General features: G+C 50.9%; 1 protein-coding gene across 2 annotated transcripts; it reads right to left on the reverse strand.

Annotated features, from left to right (window-relative positions):
* Positions 1-928: 928 nt before the first annotated feature.
* IL12RB1 (interleukin 12 receptor subunit beta 1) lies at positions 929-18112 on the reverse strand. Of its 2 annotated transcripts, XM_043467331.1 has the most exons (16): positions 17942-18112; positions 16803-16865; positions 15796-15913; positions 15235-15404; positions 13873-14012; positions 13431-13464; positions 12610-12732; positions 11777-11859; positions 10712-10949; positions 7551-7718; positions 6736-6873; positions 6087-6242; positions 4332-4466; positions 3080-3185; positions 2693-2774; positions 929-1938 (listed from the first exon to the last, which is right to left on the reverse strand). In XM_043467331.1, the coding sequence occupies exons 1-16, from the start codon at positions 18000-18002 to the stop codon at positions 1564-1566; spliced, it is 2190 nt and encodes a 729-aa protein (XP_043323266.1). In that variant the 5' UTR covers positions 18003-18112; the 3' UTR covers positions 929-1563. The 2 variants fall into 2 exon arrangements, with proteins under 2 accessions (XP_043323266.1, XP_043323267.1); XM_043467332.1 differs by lacking the exons at positions 929-1938; positions 2693-2774; positions 3080-3185 and adding an exon at positions 3200-3900.
* Positions 18113-18538: the final 426 nt, after the last annotated feature.

Consider the following 18538-nt stretch of genomic DNA (forward strand, 5'->3'; position numbering starts at 1 on the left):
GGGAGTCAGCACCAACTCGTTGAAGAATGAGGGAAGGTCTGGCGGGGAAGGTTGAGGAAGCCCTGCTTTCAGGGTGTGTCTGGGGAGTAAAAGGTCTGCTGCGGGTGTTCTGGTGTTCGATGTTAGGATGAGCGAAGAATCCCAGGTCTCCGCCTGAGCCCTGGACAGAGGAATGGGGTTGGGGGCAACCAAACCTCCTCCTGTTACTCATTTATGAAGCCTTAGACACCCCCGCCCCAGCAGCTTGTGAGGTCTACATGATCATCACCATTGTTTTATTTATTTTTTAATTTTTGGAGTTTAGGTAAATTTTATTCTAAACGGGATAAGACAACTGGATAGTAACAAAAGCAGTTAACTATTAAACTTAATTACTGATTCAGTAAGCTTAAAATCTTATCTTTTTGTTTTATTTTTTAAAAATCCTATCTTTTTTAAAACCACTCAGTGATTTTTAATATTTAATACAATCAAACCTAGTGAAAGCTCTTTTTATCTAAACCTTTAAAATGACTGGAAAACTAAAACAATTCCCATTCATGACTGCATTGCACTCTCTCTAATTCAATAATCTATATCTTCCTAAAGATGTTGTGGCTTGTAGCAAGGTAGTTTCTTCCTCTCCACCCTAAGTTTACTCAGTTTTCTCCTTTGTTTTCTCCTTCATTTCATTTTCTCCTACAATAACTTCATATTTCTCTTTCATTTTTTTCCAGTTCTAGGCAAAGCAGCTCTATTTCTGGATTTTCTGAGGTAGCAGCTCCCGAGTGATGCTTTAAAAGCAATCCAAAGCACTATGAGGTTTCTTTGGTTCTTTGTGTATGTCCAGCACTCCCAACTTTTCCAAGTACCTCTGGAACTGCTCAGCAGTTTTCTAATGAGATATAGTGAACAGCAGCAGTGACCTCCCCATTTTATTATTTTTTTATTTTATGTTTTCACCCCCACTTTACCGGCGAGGCAACTGCGGCAAAGGAGGGGCCATCACCTCCCTCAGAGTATTTAGCCTTCTTTTCCCCACATCTGGATCATCCAAGCCTGGAGACCCTGCAGTGCAACAGAGAATTCTGCACCCAGATCCCACATTCAGACAGGACTCCCAGCCCAGGATCTGGGATCAGCCTGAGCCTCTTTGAGCTCCACTTCAGTCTATCCCGCACACCGCCTCAACAGGCCAACTACAGCGCCCTAATCCATGGATGCCAGGCCCTGGCCCTGGGCAGCAACTTCCGTTTCAAGGTGGTTTTTAAGGTTCCCACCATAGGATTGTGGCAGCTGCTGCTGGGCAGAGTCAGCGTCTATGGAGGACAGTGGCTCCAAAGCCTGGGGAGTGAAGATGTAGTTTGAGTCACTTGGCCTAGATTAGAGTCTTGTGTGTGCTGTGTGGCCCCAGGCCAGCCACTAGCCCTCTCTGAACCTCACTGAGGCTCACTGAAATAAGTCAATAGGACAGCCATGTCACTCAGGGTGGCCACTGGGATTCAGGGCATCGCGTGAGTGTCTGGAAAGAACAGGCTGAGTATGCAGTAAACACTTAATAACCAGCCGTCATGGTGGCAATAGTCAATCTTCTCTGTAAGAGGAGGCAGATGTTCCTGTTTCTCCCTGGGAACCGAACCTGGGGGTCTGCCTTAGGTCCCCCAGGAGCAGCATTGGGAATCTAGCCGCCTGAGCAAAGCTGTCCTCCAGACTGTCCTGCCAGCCAGGCCCCAAAGCCCCAGTTTCAGGACATCCTTGCATCTGCTTCCTGTCCTTCAAGAGCAGCTCTGTGTCCAGGGCTGGCTTAGAGGCATGCAGAGGCAGCTCCATCTTCTCCTTGAGAGGCCCAAGTGTGCCCATGTCAGCTCCCTCGGCTTTCTCCCAGGATATATTCACCATCAGGGCCTCTTGTGGAGACACCTCCTCTGGGAAGTCTGCTGGGCTGGTCCACTGCCAAACCTGGAGAGGGAGGGTAGGGTCAAGGCTGTGGGAGGGGCCTTATTTCTTATCTGCACAAGGATGGAGTGGACCAGGTCCTTTCTGGCTAAATTCTTTAAAATCTTGAAGCCAATTCAAGGATCAATAGGAAGGGGTCCCCATTTCTCTTTGGAAAACTCTTTCTTCCTCTGATGAGTAATGTGGTTGGGCAGGGCAGTAGCCCCAGGCTGGTTGTTGCCATCAGCATGTGATCCTGGCCCAGTCAATCAGAGCATTCCAGCCCCCTGGTTCCAGTGATAGGCTCACGGATGGGCATGTGACCCAAGCTGGGCCAAGCAGTGATGGTGCAGAATTTTGCTGCAGTTAATGGGAAAAAGGGATACCCTGTTTCCACAAGAGGAAGGCTGAACCTGCCTGGAAAAGAAGCCTGCAGGGAAGCTAGCACCCCAAAGAGATGGAGTCCTAGTTCCTTGATCCAGCCATGCCTGAAGCCCACAACCTTAGAATTTTTCTCCATCAGGTTATGTTGTGAAGTCACTTGAGTTCTGTTTCTGCTACTAGGAAATGATCCACATGAGGGTCACTCTGAGTTTCTATTTGCTTGTCTATAAAATAGGGTAGGGTTTTTTTTGTTTTTGTTTTTGTTTTTTTGAGTCCTTGCACCAGTGGTTTGGAAAGAATAAAATGAGTTAATGCATGGCCATTACTCTTGAGAGCCCTAATCCAGATATGGACCCAATGAAGAAGACCTGGAGTTAGAAAGAGGGGCCCTTACCTGCTTCCCCTGGCTGCCAGAGAACTTGATGGCAGTGCTGGCACCAGGTGTGGGCAGGGGTGGGCACAGGTGCCTTGCAGCCCTGGGGAGAGAGAGGGACTGGTCAGTGCTTCTGTTTGTTCTCACGTTTTAATTGTTCTGACTTATTTTTTTCATCTCCATTAGGTTACAATAAGGGGAGTGAAGATGCAGCGAAGGGGTCAGAGGAGAGGGAAACTGACAGGCCCAGGTTGAAATTCCAGCACTGTTGGATGCCCTGGGCCTGACTATCTGGGCCTCAGTTTCCTCATCTTGAAAGTGGACATAAAAACCTATTTGGAGTTAACAATTATTATTATTCATACTATCACTATTACAGATCATCTCAGGGGAGGGAGTGCAAGTTACCTGTTCAAGCCGCGGTACCCAAAGATTCCCAGGAGAAGGATGCTCACGAAACTCCCCAAAGATGCGAGGAAGATGGACCAGTCGGACAACTCAGAAACCTGGACTTCTAGGAGCAGAAGAGCTTGGGCTGAGGGAGACACCCCTTCTGCCTCTCACTGAGGAGGGAACTGGGAGGGGCGGGCCCTCCATCAACTCACTGCTGACCCTGACACAACGTGAGCCCCTCTGAGCCTCAGTTTCCTCCTCTGGGAAGCGGGGCCCTGTGACTATGGGATAAAGCCCTGGCACACATTATTAAGTGCTTAGGGCACAGTAGCTCCAATCACCTGCGGGGGGGGGGGTGGCTTGTGTGGTTGCTCCCCTGGACCCAGACCTGCCCACCACACACCTAATCTGACTCACTGCTTCTCTTACAACCAGATTTCACTGCGAGGACAACAGGTAGGGACTATGGCAAGAGCAGGGGTCATTCGGTCCCCAAATCTCCCACTTCCACATGCCCCAAGACAACAGAGCCCACCGACTTCCTTATGCTTGTGATCAGAGATGTTCATTCATATTCATTCATTCGCTCAGTAAATACCCACCCCTGCTCCCTCCCTCTCCCCAGTAGCTCCAAGGTTGGGGGAGGCAGAGCCCAGAAAGACACCCCCACCTGCTCCCAAGGTGTCAGGCCAGGTAGGCGGGGCAGTCACAGCTGGAGGGAAAGGGGATGCCCCAGAAGGAAGCCTGGAAGGCTTCCTGAAGGAGTGAGCTTTTGAGCTGAGTCATGAAGGGTGAATAGGAGTTTGGCAAGAAGATCAAACATTCTAGGCAGAGGCCTGCAAGGGCAAGAACATGGGAGTGTGAGGAAAGCTTTATGGGAGGAAGATACAGCAGAGGAAGCTGGTGAAGGAGGTGGGAGCTGACTGGCTCCTGAGGGAGATTCATGGGGAGCAATGGAAATTTGGAGGGTCAGGGCAGAAATGCTTGTTGATGTGGGATGTGGGGCAATGCATGCTGGGTAAATACAGGGTCCACCCCCCACCGTCCTCCACTCAGGCTTCCCTTGTGGCTCAGATGGTAAAGAATCTGCCTGCAATGCAGGACACCCATGTCTGATCCCTGGGTCGGGAAGATCCCCTGGAGGAGGAAGTGGCAACCCCCTCCAGTATGCTTGCCTGGAGAAGCCCATGGACAGAGGAGCCCAGCGGGCTACAGTCCACGGGGTCACAAAGAGTCAGACACGCATGAGCGTCTGTCACTCACTCACCGATGGTGAAGCGCAGGGGCTGGCTCCAGGCGCCCCGCCACTTGGCCGTGTCTGCGCGGACCCGCACCTGGTAAGCCGTGCCAGCCCGCAGGCCTTGGAGGGTGACCTGGGTCTCTGTGGGCTTCATGTGCAGCTCTGTGGACGGGAGGCAGCCGTGAACCCCGGACCCCCTTTATTCTGGGCTCCACTCTGGGAGGTGAGGATGGGGGTGGGGGCTCACAGTCATTTTGTGGAAAACTCTTCCCTAAATGCACCCATTCACCTCAAGTTTATTTGGAAAAAACATTCTTCATCAAAATATTCAGCAAATGATGCTGTTTTTATCAAATTTTGACCAGTTCGCCCTTCCCTCACTCCTAGCCCACTCTCTGCCAGCCGCATGTGCCTTCTCCTCAGAGCTCCCTAAAGGCATCAGGCTCCATCCTCAACCTCAGGGCCTTTGCACTGGCTGATTCCCTGGCCTGCTTTACCCTTTCCCCAGATGACTGCATGGTTTCCTCCCCCACCTCTTTCCCATCTTTCAGGTCAGGGTCAGGGTTACCTTTGTCTGAGTTGCTCCCCCTCCCCAGGGTCCCCACCACCTCAGCACACAGTAGGCCCTCAACAAGTGTTTGTGGAATGGGCTGACTTAAAAAATAAAGCACCTTATAAAAATCTTTAAAATGAGAAAACAATTGGTGGTGGTTGTCCAGAAGAAAAACTTTCCTAGAACCCTAAATCCATATTCTTCGTAAATACCCAAGAGGAATATTCTTCAAAAGAAATTTCAGGGAAGTCAGTACATTTGGCCAAATGGGCAATTGGTGCATGAATCTTCAGCAATTTGGCTTTTGGCAAATTGGTTTTCAGCAAACAGGGCTTTTTCTGGCTGTGCCGGAATACGTCACCAACTCCCATTAGGCTTCATTTATCCCCTCTAAGGGGCTTCCCAGGTAGGTAAAGAATCTACCTGTTGGAGATGCAAGAGATTCAGGTTCCATCCCTGGGTCAGGAAGATCCCCTGAAGGAGGAAATGGCAACCCACTCCAGTGTTCTTGCCTGGAGAATCCCAAGGACAGAGGAGCCTGGCGGGCTATGGTCCACGGGGTCGCAAAGAGTCGGACGTGACCGAGCTACTGACAGTGCATGCATGAATGCACACACTCCCTCTAAGCATCATAGGATGACCAAACTGGTGGCAGGATGTCCATGTCTGAATCGGGAGGGCCCCCATCACCCCCATCCCCCCCATCCCCCCTCCCCTCCCCCGGGCATCATGCCTTGCCCTGTGCTGAGCTTGAGCAGAGAAGGCAGGAAGTACACCCATGGTCTTGCTGGCCTGGCCTGTGGCTGCAGGAGCTGGATGGCTGAGGCTGTATCTGCAAGACTGTGTTAACCAGTGGGAGGATGAGGCTCCCAGTGCAGGAAATGACAGGAAGATCCAGCCATGGTGAGACCTGCCCTGCACATCCTCATTTCTTTCCCTCTTATGCGGCAGGAAGGGGCACCTGAGTTCAAATCCAGGCTTGCTTAACCTTTGGGCAGGTGAATCCCTCTGCAGGCCTCAGTTTCCCCATCTGTGGAATGGGGACAGTCATTCCTGCTCCACGGGAGTTGCCGTCAGGGCCAATCAAACAATGAGTCCAACTCTATCATTTTATGGATGGGGAAACCAAGGCCCAGCGAGGGACAGTGAGGTGCCAGGGTCACACAGCAAGGCAGACTCAAGCCCAGACCCCTTCCTTCGCCGAGTCAGGCCCGTGCTGCCTCACCTACCAGATACTTGGTTGCTATCCTCCTCCTGGCAGTACACAACGTACTCCTTCAGGACGCCAGGGCAGGTGCTCAGCAGAGATGGCGTCCAGTCCACAGATACCGAATCCTGGCTGAGTTTCTTCACCGACACGTGCTGTGGGCTTCCGGCCTCTGAGGCTGCGATCACACCATTGCCATGGTCATTTCCAAGGGTGCTGCCTCAGCATGTTCTGCCTGCCCAGCTGGTACCGTCCAGAGGCCCAGGGAACCGTGACCACCAAGTCAAGTGGGCCTGGGTTCAAATTCTGGCTGCACTACTCTGGTACCATCACTTCTCCTGAGCCTCAGTTTTCTTACCTATAAAATGGGGCAGTGCCTCTTGGGGTGTCTTAGAAGTCGACTGAGTTGACTTTTTTTTTGGCCTCTCCATGAGGCATGTGGGATCTTAGTTCCCTGACCAGGGATTGAACTCGCACCCCCTGCAGTAGAAGCAGAATCTTAACCACTGAACCACCAGGGATGTCCTGACTGAGCTGACTTCTAAGTGTCTGGCTTTTAGCCAGCACCTGATAGGCAATAGGTGCCTCTAAATGGTCTTCCCCATTCCTTATACCCAGGGACCACTGCTGAATCCCCAGAGGAGAGCACCCTGCAGGTTTGGGCCACTCACCATTGCCTCCAAAATGGTAGGTGGACAAGACTGTAGACCATGAGGTTGGCTTCTCTGGGTGTGCAGAGGCAAAGATGGAGATGCGGTAACATGCCTTCTGTTCCAATGCCCCAGATTCTTGGCTCCAGCTGTGAGTTGCTGGAAGGATTAGCAAGGGCCAGGCCAGTAAATAGATTGTGTCCCCACCTTTGCACCTGTGCAATCTGCCAGGAACTTTTAGAGCACTCCTCCTCATGCCTCAAAACCCTTGCACCAATGTCCCCTCCTCCAGGACTCCTCCAGGATTCCTTCCTTTTGCTCTCTCCCGAAGGCTCCCCACCTTCTCCAGCAAAGCTCTTACTCCATGGTGCCAGGGGTGTCTGTGTCCATCCTGTCTCCCCTGGCTGGAAGCTAGACTGAGGATTTTGGGGGACCCGGCCAAGACCAGGGCAGAGAGCAAGAGGCTGCCTGGGCCATTCAGCACCCCCTCTTTTCCTCCAGAGGCCTCATTAATTTGCCACTAGCATCTTGCTAGTTGCCACCTTTCCTGGCACCAGTGAGTGTTTAACAAACACCCTGGGACGTGAGACTCATTTCCTGCCAGGGTGCAACCTGCCCAGGGCTGAGCCCTGGCAAACCAGGACTGCAGCAGGAAACTCCAGACTTCCGCGCTCGTAGGAGGGTCTGACAGGTCTTGGCCTGTCCCCACTTCTGTGTGACCTTGAGCAAGTAGCAAGACCTCTCTGGGCCTCAGATACCCCACGTGGAGGATGCCTACAGGTTTGAGTTGGCTGGGAGCTCTGATGGAGGATGCAGGGTAACCAAAACTACGGTACCCATTCCAGCGGCGTCCGGGTCCTGGGGTGCCGTCACAATGCAGGTGGCAAGGTTCTCCTCCTGGCCCTGGAGCTGCCATTCAATGCAGTACCTCATCCCCTGGGCCCGGGCTGGCCAACGTATGGTGGTCCCGTTGGCTTCAGCCGTGATATTCAGAAGCCCTGGTTCTGGAAGAAAACAACGGAGGCCCATCAGACTAGCGATCTTATGCCCCGCCCCCACCCACCCACCCAAGGCTCTGAGAGCCCCATCCCAATCTCTTGACAAACTCTAACCCCCAGGGGCCGGCAGTGTTTGTATCTGACTGTCTCCCCACGCTGGGGGCTGCCGAGTTGGGGTCTCAGCACCAAGGGGACGGCAGCGGCCGTTTGAATGAATCGAGTCCTCCCCCAGCCTGACCACGGGTTCTCTGCCAGGATGCCCACCATCAGAGCTCCCTATGATACCACTTCTACCCTGCCAGGCTGGTAAGCGACGCTCCAGCAGATGCCTGGCCGCCCACCACCCGCCTCGCCCTGCGGCCGTGGGTGGCTGTGGTGGGGGAGGGGCGTCCTCCTCGGACCAGCGCTCCGAGGACACACCCACTCAGCCCTCTTGGGCTCATCTCTGCCACTCCCTACAGCAAGCGTATCTGCACCAACCTGAGAGGTGGGTACTGCTTCCAATTCTAGAGAGAACAGCTATCATTTGAGTTCTGACTCTATGCACCAGGCCAGGGCTGTTTTATGGTCACCATGATCAATGATATAAATCATATCAATATCATGCCACATCATATCAAATTATATCCATGATATAAAAACTGAGGCTCAAAGACAGAGAGCCACCAGCTTAAGGTCACATAGCAAGGCCATGGCCCAAACCAGACCAGGAACTGACAGACTCCCTGACGTGCCACCCTGGCAAGTGGCTGCATCTGCCTGAGCCTCAGTCGTCCCATCTCTGAAATGGGCATCATCGTAACCACCCTGCTGGGTGCTCAGTAGGATCAGGACTAAGGTGAAGCAAGCAGGGCACTTATCTCTGGCATGAAATTTAAGGAGGTGTCAAAGAATTCAGTCATCAGTATCAATGCTCTTTTAATGCAATATTTTTTTTAAAATAGAAATGAATGGAAAAATATCTACTGAGTACTATTCAGGATTGCCAAACAATGGAAACAGCTTAAATGTTCATCAGAGGAAAAACTGACAGATGAAATGTGGCCCATCCACACAGAGAAATATTAGCCATAAAAAAGGATGAAGCATGACATGTGATACAATGTGGTTGAATCCTGGAGACATCAGGCTGAGTGAAAGAAACCAGACACAAAAGATCACAAAGCGCATGATCAGTTTCTATGAAAAAGCCCAGGAAAATCCACAGAGACAGAAAGGAGATTAATGATAATCAGAGGCTGGGGGAGGGGATGGGAAGTCACTGCTAGTGGGGACAGGGTCTCCTTTTGGGGGTGATGAAATGTCCTGGAACTAGATGAGGTGATGGTTGTATAACACTGTGAATGTAATTAGTGCACCAAATTGTGCTTGTTAAAATGGTTCATTTTGATATGTGAACCTTCCCTCAATAAAATATTTGTGTATATGCATACACATAGATCTTGATTTTTTAAATTTTAGATTTATTTTTTATTGGGGTAATGTTGGTTTATAATAGTATATGTTTCATGAGCACAACATTATATTTCAACTTCTGAATAGTCTACTGTGTGCTCACCGTAGAAAATTTAGTTTCCATCTATCACCATAGAGTTGATCCTCTTTACCCCTCCCCTCCTCCACCTCTTCCCCTCTGGTAACCACAACTCTTTTCTCTCTACCTACATGTTTGTTTTGGTCTGTCCATTTATTTACTTGGTTAGTCAGTTAGTTTGTTTGGTTTGTTGGTTGGTTTTTATATTCCACAGCTGAGAGAAATGATAGCGTATCTGTCCTTCTCCATCTGACTTATTTCACTAAGGATAATATCCTCAAGGTCCATACATGTTGTCACAAATGCCAGCATTTCATTCTTTTTTATGGCTGAGCAGTTTTCCATTGTATACATGAACCACATCTTTTTGCTCCATTGACGATCATTTAGGATGTTCCCATATCTTGGCTATTGTGAATAACGCTGCCATGAACATAGGGGTGCATATATTGTTTCCAATTATGTTTTTCTTTGCTCTGGATAAATACACAGAAACAGAATTGCTGAATCATATAGCGCAAAGATGGTAAAGAATCTGCCTGCAATGTAGGAGACCTGGGTTTGATCCCTGGGTTGGGAAGATCCCCTGGAGAAGGGAATAACTACCCACTCCAGTATTTTTGTCTGGAGAATTCCATGGACAGAGGAGCCTGGCAGGTCCATGGGGTCGCAAAGAGTCAGACACGACTGAGCAACTAACACTTTCACTTTTCATGGTAGTCCTAGTCTTAATCTTTTGAGGAATCTGCCTTCTGTTTTCCCTAGTGGCTGCACCAACTTACATTCCTGCCAATAGCGTGCAAGGATTCCTTTTCATCCACATCATCACCATTGATTTTTTCATTATGTGTAAATATATGTATATATTTAATATATGTATGTGCATGCGTGCATGCTAAGTCACTTCAGTTGTGTCCAGCTCTGTGACCCTATGGACCATAGCCTGCCAGGCTCCTCTGTCCATGGGATTATCCGGGCAAGGATACTGGAGTGGGTTGCCATGCGGTCCTCCGGGGTGATCTTCCCGACCCAGGGATGGAAACTGCTTTGGCAAGCAGGTTCTTTACCACTAGCGCCACCTGGAAAGCCCTTAATATACGTATGCCTGTGTATAAAGTGAGCAAATTGCCTAGATTTTAAATGAAGACAGGATCAACCCTGTTCTTGTACAACCCAGCCTCACTTGACACCCTGATCCTGCCCCTGGTCCCAATAAAACTTTATTTACAAAAACAAATGTTTGACCTGAGCTGTAGTTTGCCCGTGAGATTATTTTTTGAACTATTACATTATAACTCTATGCCTTTTTTAAAACACTATGCATTTTTGATTACTAACTTTCGATACACTCCTAAATTAGACACCCCCTTAAATTTTTGTGCTTTGCTTGCCTCACCTAGTCTAGCTGAGGTTCAGAGTATGTGCTCAGCTCCAAGGGGCCCTCCCACCACCCAGCCAAAGGCACCTGAGTGGGTGCAGGCAGGAATGTTCCATGTCTGATTGGGGCCAAGGCCAAAGCGATTCCGGGAAACGACGGCCAGATCATAGGCACCACCCGAGAGGACGAGCTTTTTCTTCAGGCGCAGAGTCCTCTTGGCCTTGGTCTTGCATGGGCAGGACAGCATGTGCAGGTGGACGTGGTAGGTCACCTCCACGCCAGAGTCAGGCCCAAGGCAGCCTTCCGGAAGCTCCAGCTGGGCCAGCTGTGAGTGTCAGAGATGGTTTTTTGGGGACCTGAACATGCTCCTTGTCCCCATGGGTTGACATCAGGAATCAGCCTGTGAACACAGACTCATCCACAGGCCCACATGATGACTTGAGCAAAAATTTACAAACTAGTAAACCCCAGGGCTGGCAGCACTGTTGGGAAACTGACACATTCACTGATCATTGGTTTGGGGGAAGAATAATTTGGAAAAACCCACTGAAGGCCAGGGGAAAAAAGTTTCCATCTTTGAACCCAGTTACCTCAAGTCTGAAAATTTTTTCTAAGAAAAAGAATTCAAATTATAGGAAACCTAGGAAGAGAAGGAGCTTCGCTATAACTTTACTGTGACAGGTCACTGGGGATCTGGCTGAATCAATTATGGTGAAATTAGGGCTTGAAACCTATGTTTTTGTCCCTGACTCAGGCAGGAAACTTTTCCTCTGTGCCTTAGTTTCCTTCTCTGTAAAATAGGTACATTTGACTATACTTAATGAGTTGTTTGGGGGACTTCAAAGAGATTATCTCCCATCCAGACCAACAGAGTCAGCTACTTCCTGGCCTCCCAGCGTCCACCCGAGCCCCCCACAATTTATTCTGCTGATGGCCACCAGAGGGAGCCTGTGAACACCTGAGTCCAGCCATATTCCTCAGCTCACACACCTCCCATGGCTCCCCATTACCTTCAGATTTCAACCTACAGTCTTTCCGGTCTCAATCACCTTCACAGTTCATCTCCCTGAGTTTTACACACTTCCACTGTAGCCTCTTGTTTCCTTCTCTCTCTTCCCAGGCTAACCCATAGCCCAATGACAACCCTGTTACCTGCTCACTCAAGGTCACCTGCCTCCTCCCATCTGAGCGAAGAGGCTCTATTGAGAAGTTCATCGTAGCCTGTGGAGGGGTTTCTGCAATGAGACAGCAAGACGGTGACACTGGGGATGGTTCCCTTGCTGACAACCTCCCGCAGACCCTGGATGGAGACATGGGACCTTCCCCGCCCCGCCACCCCCCATGAAACACAGGATTCCGTGGGTTACATAGTTTTCAGAATCTGCAAACACGGAGATCCACCTCATGAGGGTGGATATACTTGATGCAATTGGCTAAAAATGGTTCAAACGGTCAATTTTATATAATGTCCTTTTTTTTTAAATACTACAGTTTTTTTTTAAAAATCTGGAAGCAACTACTGGAGTTGTTTCCAAGCAGATACACTGTTGGGAGGGCAGGAGGAAGCTCCAGTTAGTTCAAAGGGTGGGGGCCAAATATTGACAGTTACCCCATCTCCCGCTTCCACCCCCCACCTTGGGCTACATCTCCCCTCTGGAACTGCCCAGGCTCCAGCGTCCTGTGTTGTTTGGGAAAATCCATCTTCACAACACAGCCACTTGCACCCATCAACTCCTTGTTCAGCTTTCCCAGGACAAAACCCACTAAACTAATTGGAAGGAGAGAAGGACCGAGAAATGTCTTCTTTTTAGATTGTGGGTTGGCTGCATTCTATAAAGTGGAACTTGCTCACTGCCCTGTCACCTGGCACCAGTTTCCCCTAATTTCTCCCGCCACCTTATTTCTCACACCCATCACCTTATTTCTAATCCCACTACCATCTTTCGGATGCCTGTCTCCCTTCCTGGGGCCCAGGGTTTTCTCACCAGGGGGGATGCACACAGGGCTGCTCCAACTGCTCCACGGACCTCCGGGGACCCCTGGCCCCAGACGCCGCCGCAGCTGGAATTCCTGGGCCATGTCCATCTCCAAGGGGCAGAGGCATGACTCTGAGGAGAAGCAGAACAAACCTCAGGCCAAGGGGCTGTCCCACAGCTAGGAGTGCCCGGAGCTTGGGATGGTCACTTAGCCATCATGTACATATTAAGCGCCAACTGTATGTGCACTTATTGAGCATCAACTGCGTCCATGCAATTATTGAGAGTTAACTGCGTGCCAGACCCTGGGGACAAGGACTGTCAGAATAGGCCAAGTCCTGTGTTCTGGGGCCTCAAGGATCACCCACGTCTTACACTGTCTGGGGTTCGAGTCTTAGCAATACCATTCCTTGGGGTGTGACCTTGGCCAATGGCTTCTCAAGCCCAAGCCTGTGTTTCCTCCCCTGTGAAATGGGAATCATCCAATATTGAACTACAAAGAGGCACATACAAGTCTACAAAGAATTCAGCCCTGGGCCTAAGACACAGTTGGGGCTTCTCCAGTGGCTCTGCAGTAAAGAATCTGCCTGCAATGCAGGAATTTCAGGAGACACAGTTTTGATCCCTGCATTGGGAAGATCCCATGGAGGAGGGCTTGGCAATCCACCCAGTATTCTTGCCTGGAGAATCCCATGGACAGAGGAGCCTGGTGGGCTACAGTCCATAGGGTCGCAGAGTCAGACACGACTGAACTGACTTAGCATAGCACACAGTGGGTGCCTAATTAATGCTAACTTGCTGCTTCTGTCACTGTTCATTATTATTCTCACCAAAGCCAGCATCATCCTGACGTCCACAGTCACCCTAAAATGAGATCATATTTATACATGATTTTACATTTGGTGTTGAAAATATTAGTTAACTCTTTTGAAATCTTCAACAATTATTTTGCTAAATGCCACGTAGAACCCTGGATTGGATCTGGGAACAGCAAGAGGACATCCTCGGAAAAGCAAATGAAGGACTTCCACGGTGATTCAGTGCTTGGGAACCCGCCTTCTAACTCAGGGGATGCAGGTTCAATCCCTGGTTTGTGCGAGCAAGGGCAGTCATAATCAGATCTTCAAATCAGAGACAGACCCCAGAGGCTAAATATGGGGCAAGAGTAGAGGCCAGGTGGAAGGGGTGATAGATGCAGACTGCAAAGCTGATGGGGGAAATGTGAAGGTGCCCTGTGCCCTGAGCAAACCGCTGATCTCGGAATAAACTCACCAGCTTCCACGGGCCGCCAGGTGTGCGGTGCCGGAACTGCACCTCGGCACCATCCTGGCGGGCTGGGGTCTCCCACTCCATACGCAGCTTCCCTGCCGACTTGGACACCTTGATGTTTCCTGGGGGTGGGTCATATTTAACTGGAAGCAGAGGTGGGGGTTGAGGAAGGGAAGCAGGGGCGTGTGTGAGTTGTTGGTCCTGAAAATCCCAGAAAACCTGCACATGATCCTCCTGGTCCAGAGAAGCCCCCAAGGCCCACCCTAGCAAGTTCCATCTCCACCTGGGATTCTATGAGTCAAAGAGTCAAGATTTATACACAGGATCCTGTTAGTAAAAATATCTTTAAAATATTAATACTCATTGCTGGCAAAGCTATGGTGAGACATACTTCTGTAAATTGCTGATGAGAGGGTAATTAACTGGTTCTATGTTTCTGGAGGACTATTGGGGAACTCCTGCTAACTTTTTAAATTCATTTCAGGGAGTGAAGTGAGCCTGACTTAAGGAGAGACATGTCACCCTTCCTGTCTTTTGGTCATATGGTGTTTGATTCTACCTGAGGGCCTTGGCACTTGCTGCCTGGACCACACTTCCCTACCTTTATTCCTGCTGGACCTTTTTCATCCTTCAAAGGCTCAGCTTGAGCCAAGGGCCTTCCTGATCTGCCAGCAGTATCTCATCATGTGTAATGGTCATGCCTTGTCCATCACCCTACTTGAATCTGGGCTCCATGAAGCAGGGATAGGGTTGGGATTAGGGTAAGGAGAGTGAGGCAGGGTGGTACAAATACAGGATCAGATCCTCTCTTTATTTAAAATCTTGATATTTTGTTCATCATGGCTTCTTTTTTTTTTTTTTGCATCAATATTGGTTTTTTTAAACATTGCATCATCATACTGTTTATCTTGACTACTGAGGTTTTTGCCACCACCCCTGCCTTAAATTTTGTGGCCAAGGAGGGTGTCTCACTCACCTCTCCCTCGTCCCAGCCCTGGGCTCTGACCTCCTCTGGCCTTGTCTGTGTCCTTTATGACTGAGCATGGCACACAGTGGCAGCTCAATACATCTAAACCAAGGGTGTGTTGTTGACTAACAAAAACAGATTTTAAAGACCCAGCAGGATCTTGGGAGCATTACGGTATCAAGGAGAAACCAGAGCTACCTAAATGTCCAGCAGTAGGGGATCAGTAAGGGGGCCATGAAAGACTGTGCCAAGTCACAGGGCAGTGTTGGATGGGAAAACAGCTGGCACTATCCAGCCCCTTGCCAGGGGCCCAGAATCCCCCGCCCAGGTCTTGGCCTGGGGACCAGAAGCTTCTCTGGGTGAGGAGAGGGTAGTGGGGAGGAGAACAGGGTGCTGACCTGATCTGTAGAGGTTCAGGGTAATGTTGGGGGACTTCTCTGTCCGGTTGGCGGCCCGGGATTCCACCCAGAGAGTGACATTGTGGAGCACGGATATGCCATCCTGGTCGGAGAACTGCAGCTTGGTGGCCGAGCCTGTGGCAAAGTAGCAACAGCGGCCTGACTGGAGGCTGTGGGAAGGAAGGTGTGGTGCTGAGTCTCAGTGGCCGCAGTGGATGCCGTACATCACATCCCACTGTCCTTTCCTGCCCCTTTCAGCCCTCCTCCCCAGCCTGGGGGCTTCTCGGGGATCAGCCTGGGACTAAGGGTTTTGGAGGACCCCAGACTCTCCTAACAAGGCCTGTCATGAGGGAAGGAAGAAATGAATGGGTGGATGAGTGAATAGAAGTATGAATAAGTGAGAGGGTGAGGATGAAGGACAGAGGGGTCCTAACTGCCGCCCAAACTGGGTACCCACCCGTGCTGAGCGCCCACAACAGGGAGCCCCGGCCGAGGCCCAGGAAGGGGCCCAGACCCTGAGAGCAGAGGCGGGGATCGCGGAGCAGAGGGTAGCATCCTCACCAGCATCTGAGGAAGTGGCTGACTCCAGCTGCAGGGCCCTCGTACTCCCAGGAACATTCATAACCAGCGCTGCTGAATACCCTGTAGCAGCTCAGGTCCCGGGGGCCTGAAGCTGAGCCTGGAGGTTTGAGAACAGGCTACAGTGTCAGGGAGGGGGTGTCCCCACGCTGACACAACTCAGGGAGGCACCTTGTGACACTTATGCAGCCCAGCATGACCTCAGCTTAAACGCGCTGTGGCTTCCAGCGCCTTCCACCACCCTTCGCACCTGTCTCCTGCCGTCTCCCCTGCATGTCCTGCCCCAGCCACCTCGGCCTCCTCCCTGGTGTTCAATCATATCAGACTCACTCCTACCTCAGGGCCTTTGCAAGCGCTGTGCCCTCTGCCTGAAACGCCCTTGCCCCTGATCGTCACATTCCAATTTCTCCTTCAGAGCCACCGCCTCAACACTAGGTTATTTGAAGCAGCCCCTTCCCTCTCCACCTCCCATTCTGCTCTGTTTATTTCATTACACACAGGATATGCATTAGTGTGACCGTTGTCCATCACGGCACTAGGCTGGGACCCCAGGAGGACAGCGGGGTTCGCAGCTGACTCCTTCACATCCAGGACCGTGTCTGCACATAGTAACTGTTCAGTAAATATCTCTTGAACAAAAGAACAGACGGAACGCCTGCCCAGGGGCAGATTAGTGAATTTGTTATAAGCATCAGCGTTCCAGCAATGCTTGCTTCAGGGGGGGCAAAATGGTTAACAGCTGTGTGACCCCACATGCTGACCAGTCAGGACAGACACATACAGTCCTGTGACTCTGTTATGGAGCAAAGCTTACAGAGGTGGATGACTGCGCTGAGTTTGATGAGGACAGGCTGTCAGGGTGTCAGGTCAGGGCTCCCAAGACCCCAGTCTTTGGCTGAGCAGGAAGGAGTTAAGGGAGGGGCTGCTAGGGATGGCTCAGTCAGAGCCCAGCACCAGCCCTCCCTCCCACGATGGGGAACTGCCCAGACCTGAGTCTGCATCTGGGTATGGTGGGCTCTGAAAACAGCATCCGATGGTACCGCAGGCTTCAGCTGCAAAGGCAATGAAGAGATAATGACAGTCTCAGCCTTTCACTGCAGAGGGAGAGGCGCTCACCCAGGGATCATCCACACACCTGTCCGCTTTCCCATCTATGCACCCCCCATCCATCCATCCACCTTTCTATCCATCCATCCATCCTCCCATCCACTTAGTTATCTATCCAGCCATCTATCTGTCTTTCCATCTATCCGCACATCCATTCACCCATCCATCCATCCACTCATCTATCCATTTACTCACCCATCCACTCATCTGCCCATCCAGTCATCCATCCCTTCACCCATCTGCTTCTCAGACTGCTCCTCTAAAGCAACTCAGGGTCCTCTGCCCTCTCTCTTTTGCTGGTCTCTAGGCCTGCCTGACCTCCAAAAGTCCCGAAACCTTGCTGATCTCCAGTTTACAGAGAGGGAAACTGAGGCACAAGAAACTTAGCCAACTTTAAGTTTATGCAACAGCAGAGTTGGGATGACAGTCCAAACTTGGCTCTTAGAAAGGGCTGAGTCCTTTCCCATTGGATTCCACAAGATGGAGAGACAGTATGTATGTTACACACACTAGATATGATACATATCTATTATACACATACTTGCTCTTTATCCCTTCCTTAGCTACGCCTCACTAAACTCTGGGAAGTGGGAAAGATTCAGAGATTTAGCCCACTCCACCCTGGTGGCTCAGCTGATAAAGAATCTGCCTGCAATTCAGGAGACCCTGGTTCGGTTTCTGGGTCAGGAAGATCCCCTGGAGGAGGGCATGGCAACCCCCTCCAGTATTCTTGCCTGGAGAATCCCCAATGGCAGAAGAGCCTGGTGGGCCACAGTCCCTGGGGTCACAAAGGGTTGGACACAACAGAGTGACTAAGCGCAAAGTACAGAAGACAAAATCAAGACCGGGGAGGAAATGCCCAAGTCTGACATCAGAAGCCATAATCACTGACGTCCCATTTGACAGAGGGGAAGACCGAGGCACACAGGACCAACCCTGGACCCCAGTGCACAGCCCCCCACGTACACACAGCCCCACCACCTGCAGTGAGAAGAGGTGAATTGTCAGGGTAGGGACTCACCGCCCTGTCTGCGGAGCAAGAGGAGAAGGAGGGCAGCCAGCTTGAACACCCACTGCCCCATCCGGTCCTGGAAGACCTCAGCAGTCGCAGAGGAACTTCTGTGCTGCCGGTGAGGCCCCAGCCACCAGGTCCTTCCTCATCTAGGAGCACGCTGAAGCTAACAAAGAAAGACTAAGGAGATTAAAAAAAAAAAAGGTTATGAGACCTGGCCCCTCCCAGGGCAAGTCAAAGTGAAAGAGAAACCCAGGAAGTCAGCTTGGGGGTGGTGGCCTCAACTAGGCCACAAACCCCCCTGAGCCCTAGACCCTGAGCTAGACCCCCTGAGGGTCTGGGGTCTTCTCTGCTGGCTCCAGGTGAGAGTCCCGTGGGTGGCCTGGGGTTCTGTGTACTTGGCTAGGTCTCCAGCCCTCTCTTGCAGAAGGCAATGGTGCCCCACTCCAGTGTTCTTGCCTGGAGAATCCCAGGGATGGGGAACCCTGGTGGGCTGCTGTCTCTGGGGTCGCACAGAGTCGGACATGACTGAAGCGGCTTGGCAGCAGCAGCCAGCCCTCTCTGGCCCACTTCTGAGATCCAGGAGCTAAGTGAGAGGCCAGGGGC

The sequence above is a fragment of the Cervus canadensis genome, chromosome 4 (genome assembly GCF_019320065.1).
Source record: "Cervus canadensis isolate Bull #8, Minnesota chromosome 4, ASM1932006v1, whole genome shotgun sequence".
Taxonomy (NCBI): Eukaryota; Metazoa; Chordata; class Mammalia; order Artiodactyla; family Cervidae; genus Cervus; species Cervus canadensis.

Bases quoted from the DNA above. Each gene is read 5' to 3' on its own strand.
- IL12RB1 (XM_043467331.1), bottom strand. From the start codon at position 18,002: ATGGGGCAGTGGGTGTTCAAGCTGGCTGCCCTCCTTCTCCTCTTGCTC. The intron at 13,465-13,872 runs GTGAGTTTATTC...ATCTCATTTTAG, and splicing joins CTGGCGGCCCGTGGAAGCTG to GGTGACTGTGGACGTCAGGA. The intron at 1,939-2,692 runs GTAAGGGCCCCT...CTCCCTCTCCAG, and splicing joins CTGGCAGCCAGGGGAAGCAG to GTTTGGCAGTGGACCAGCCC.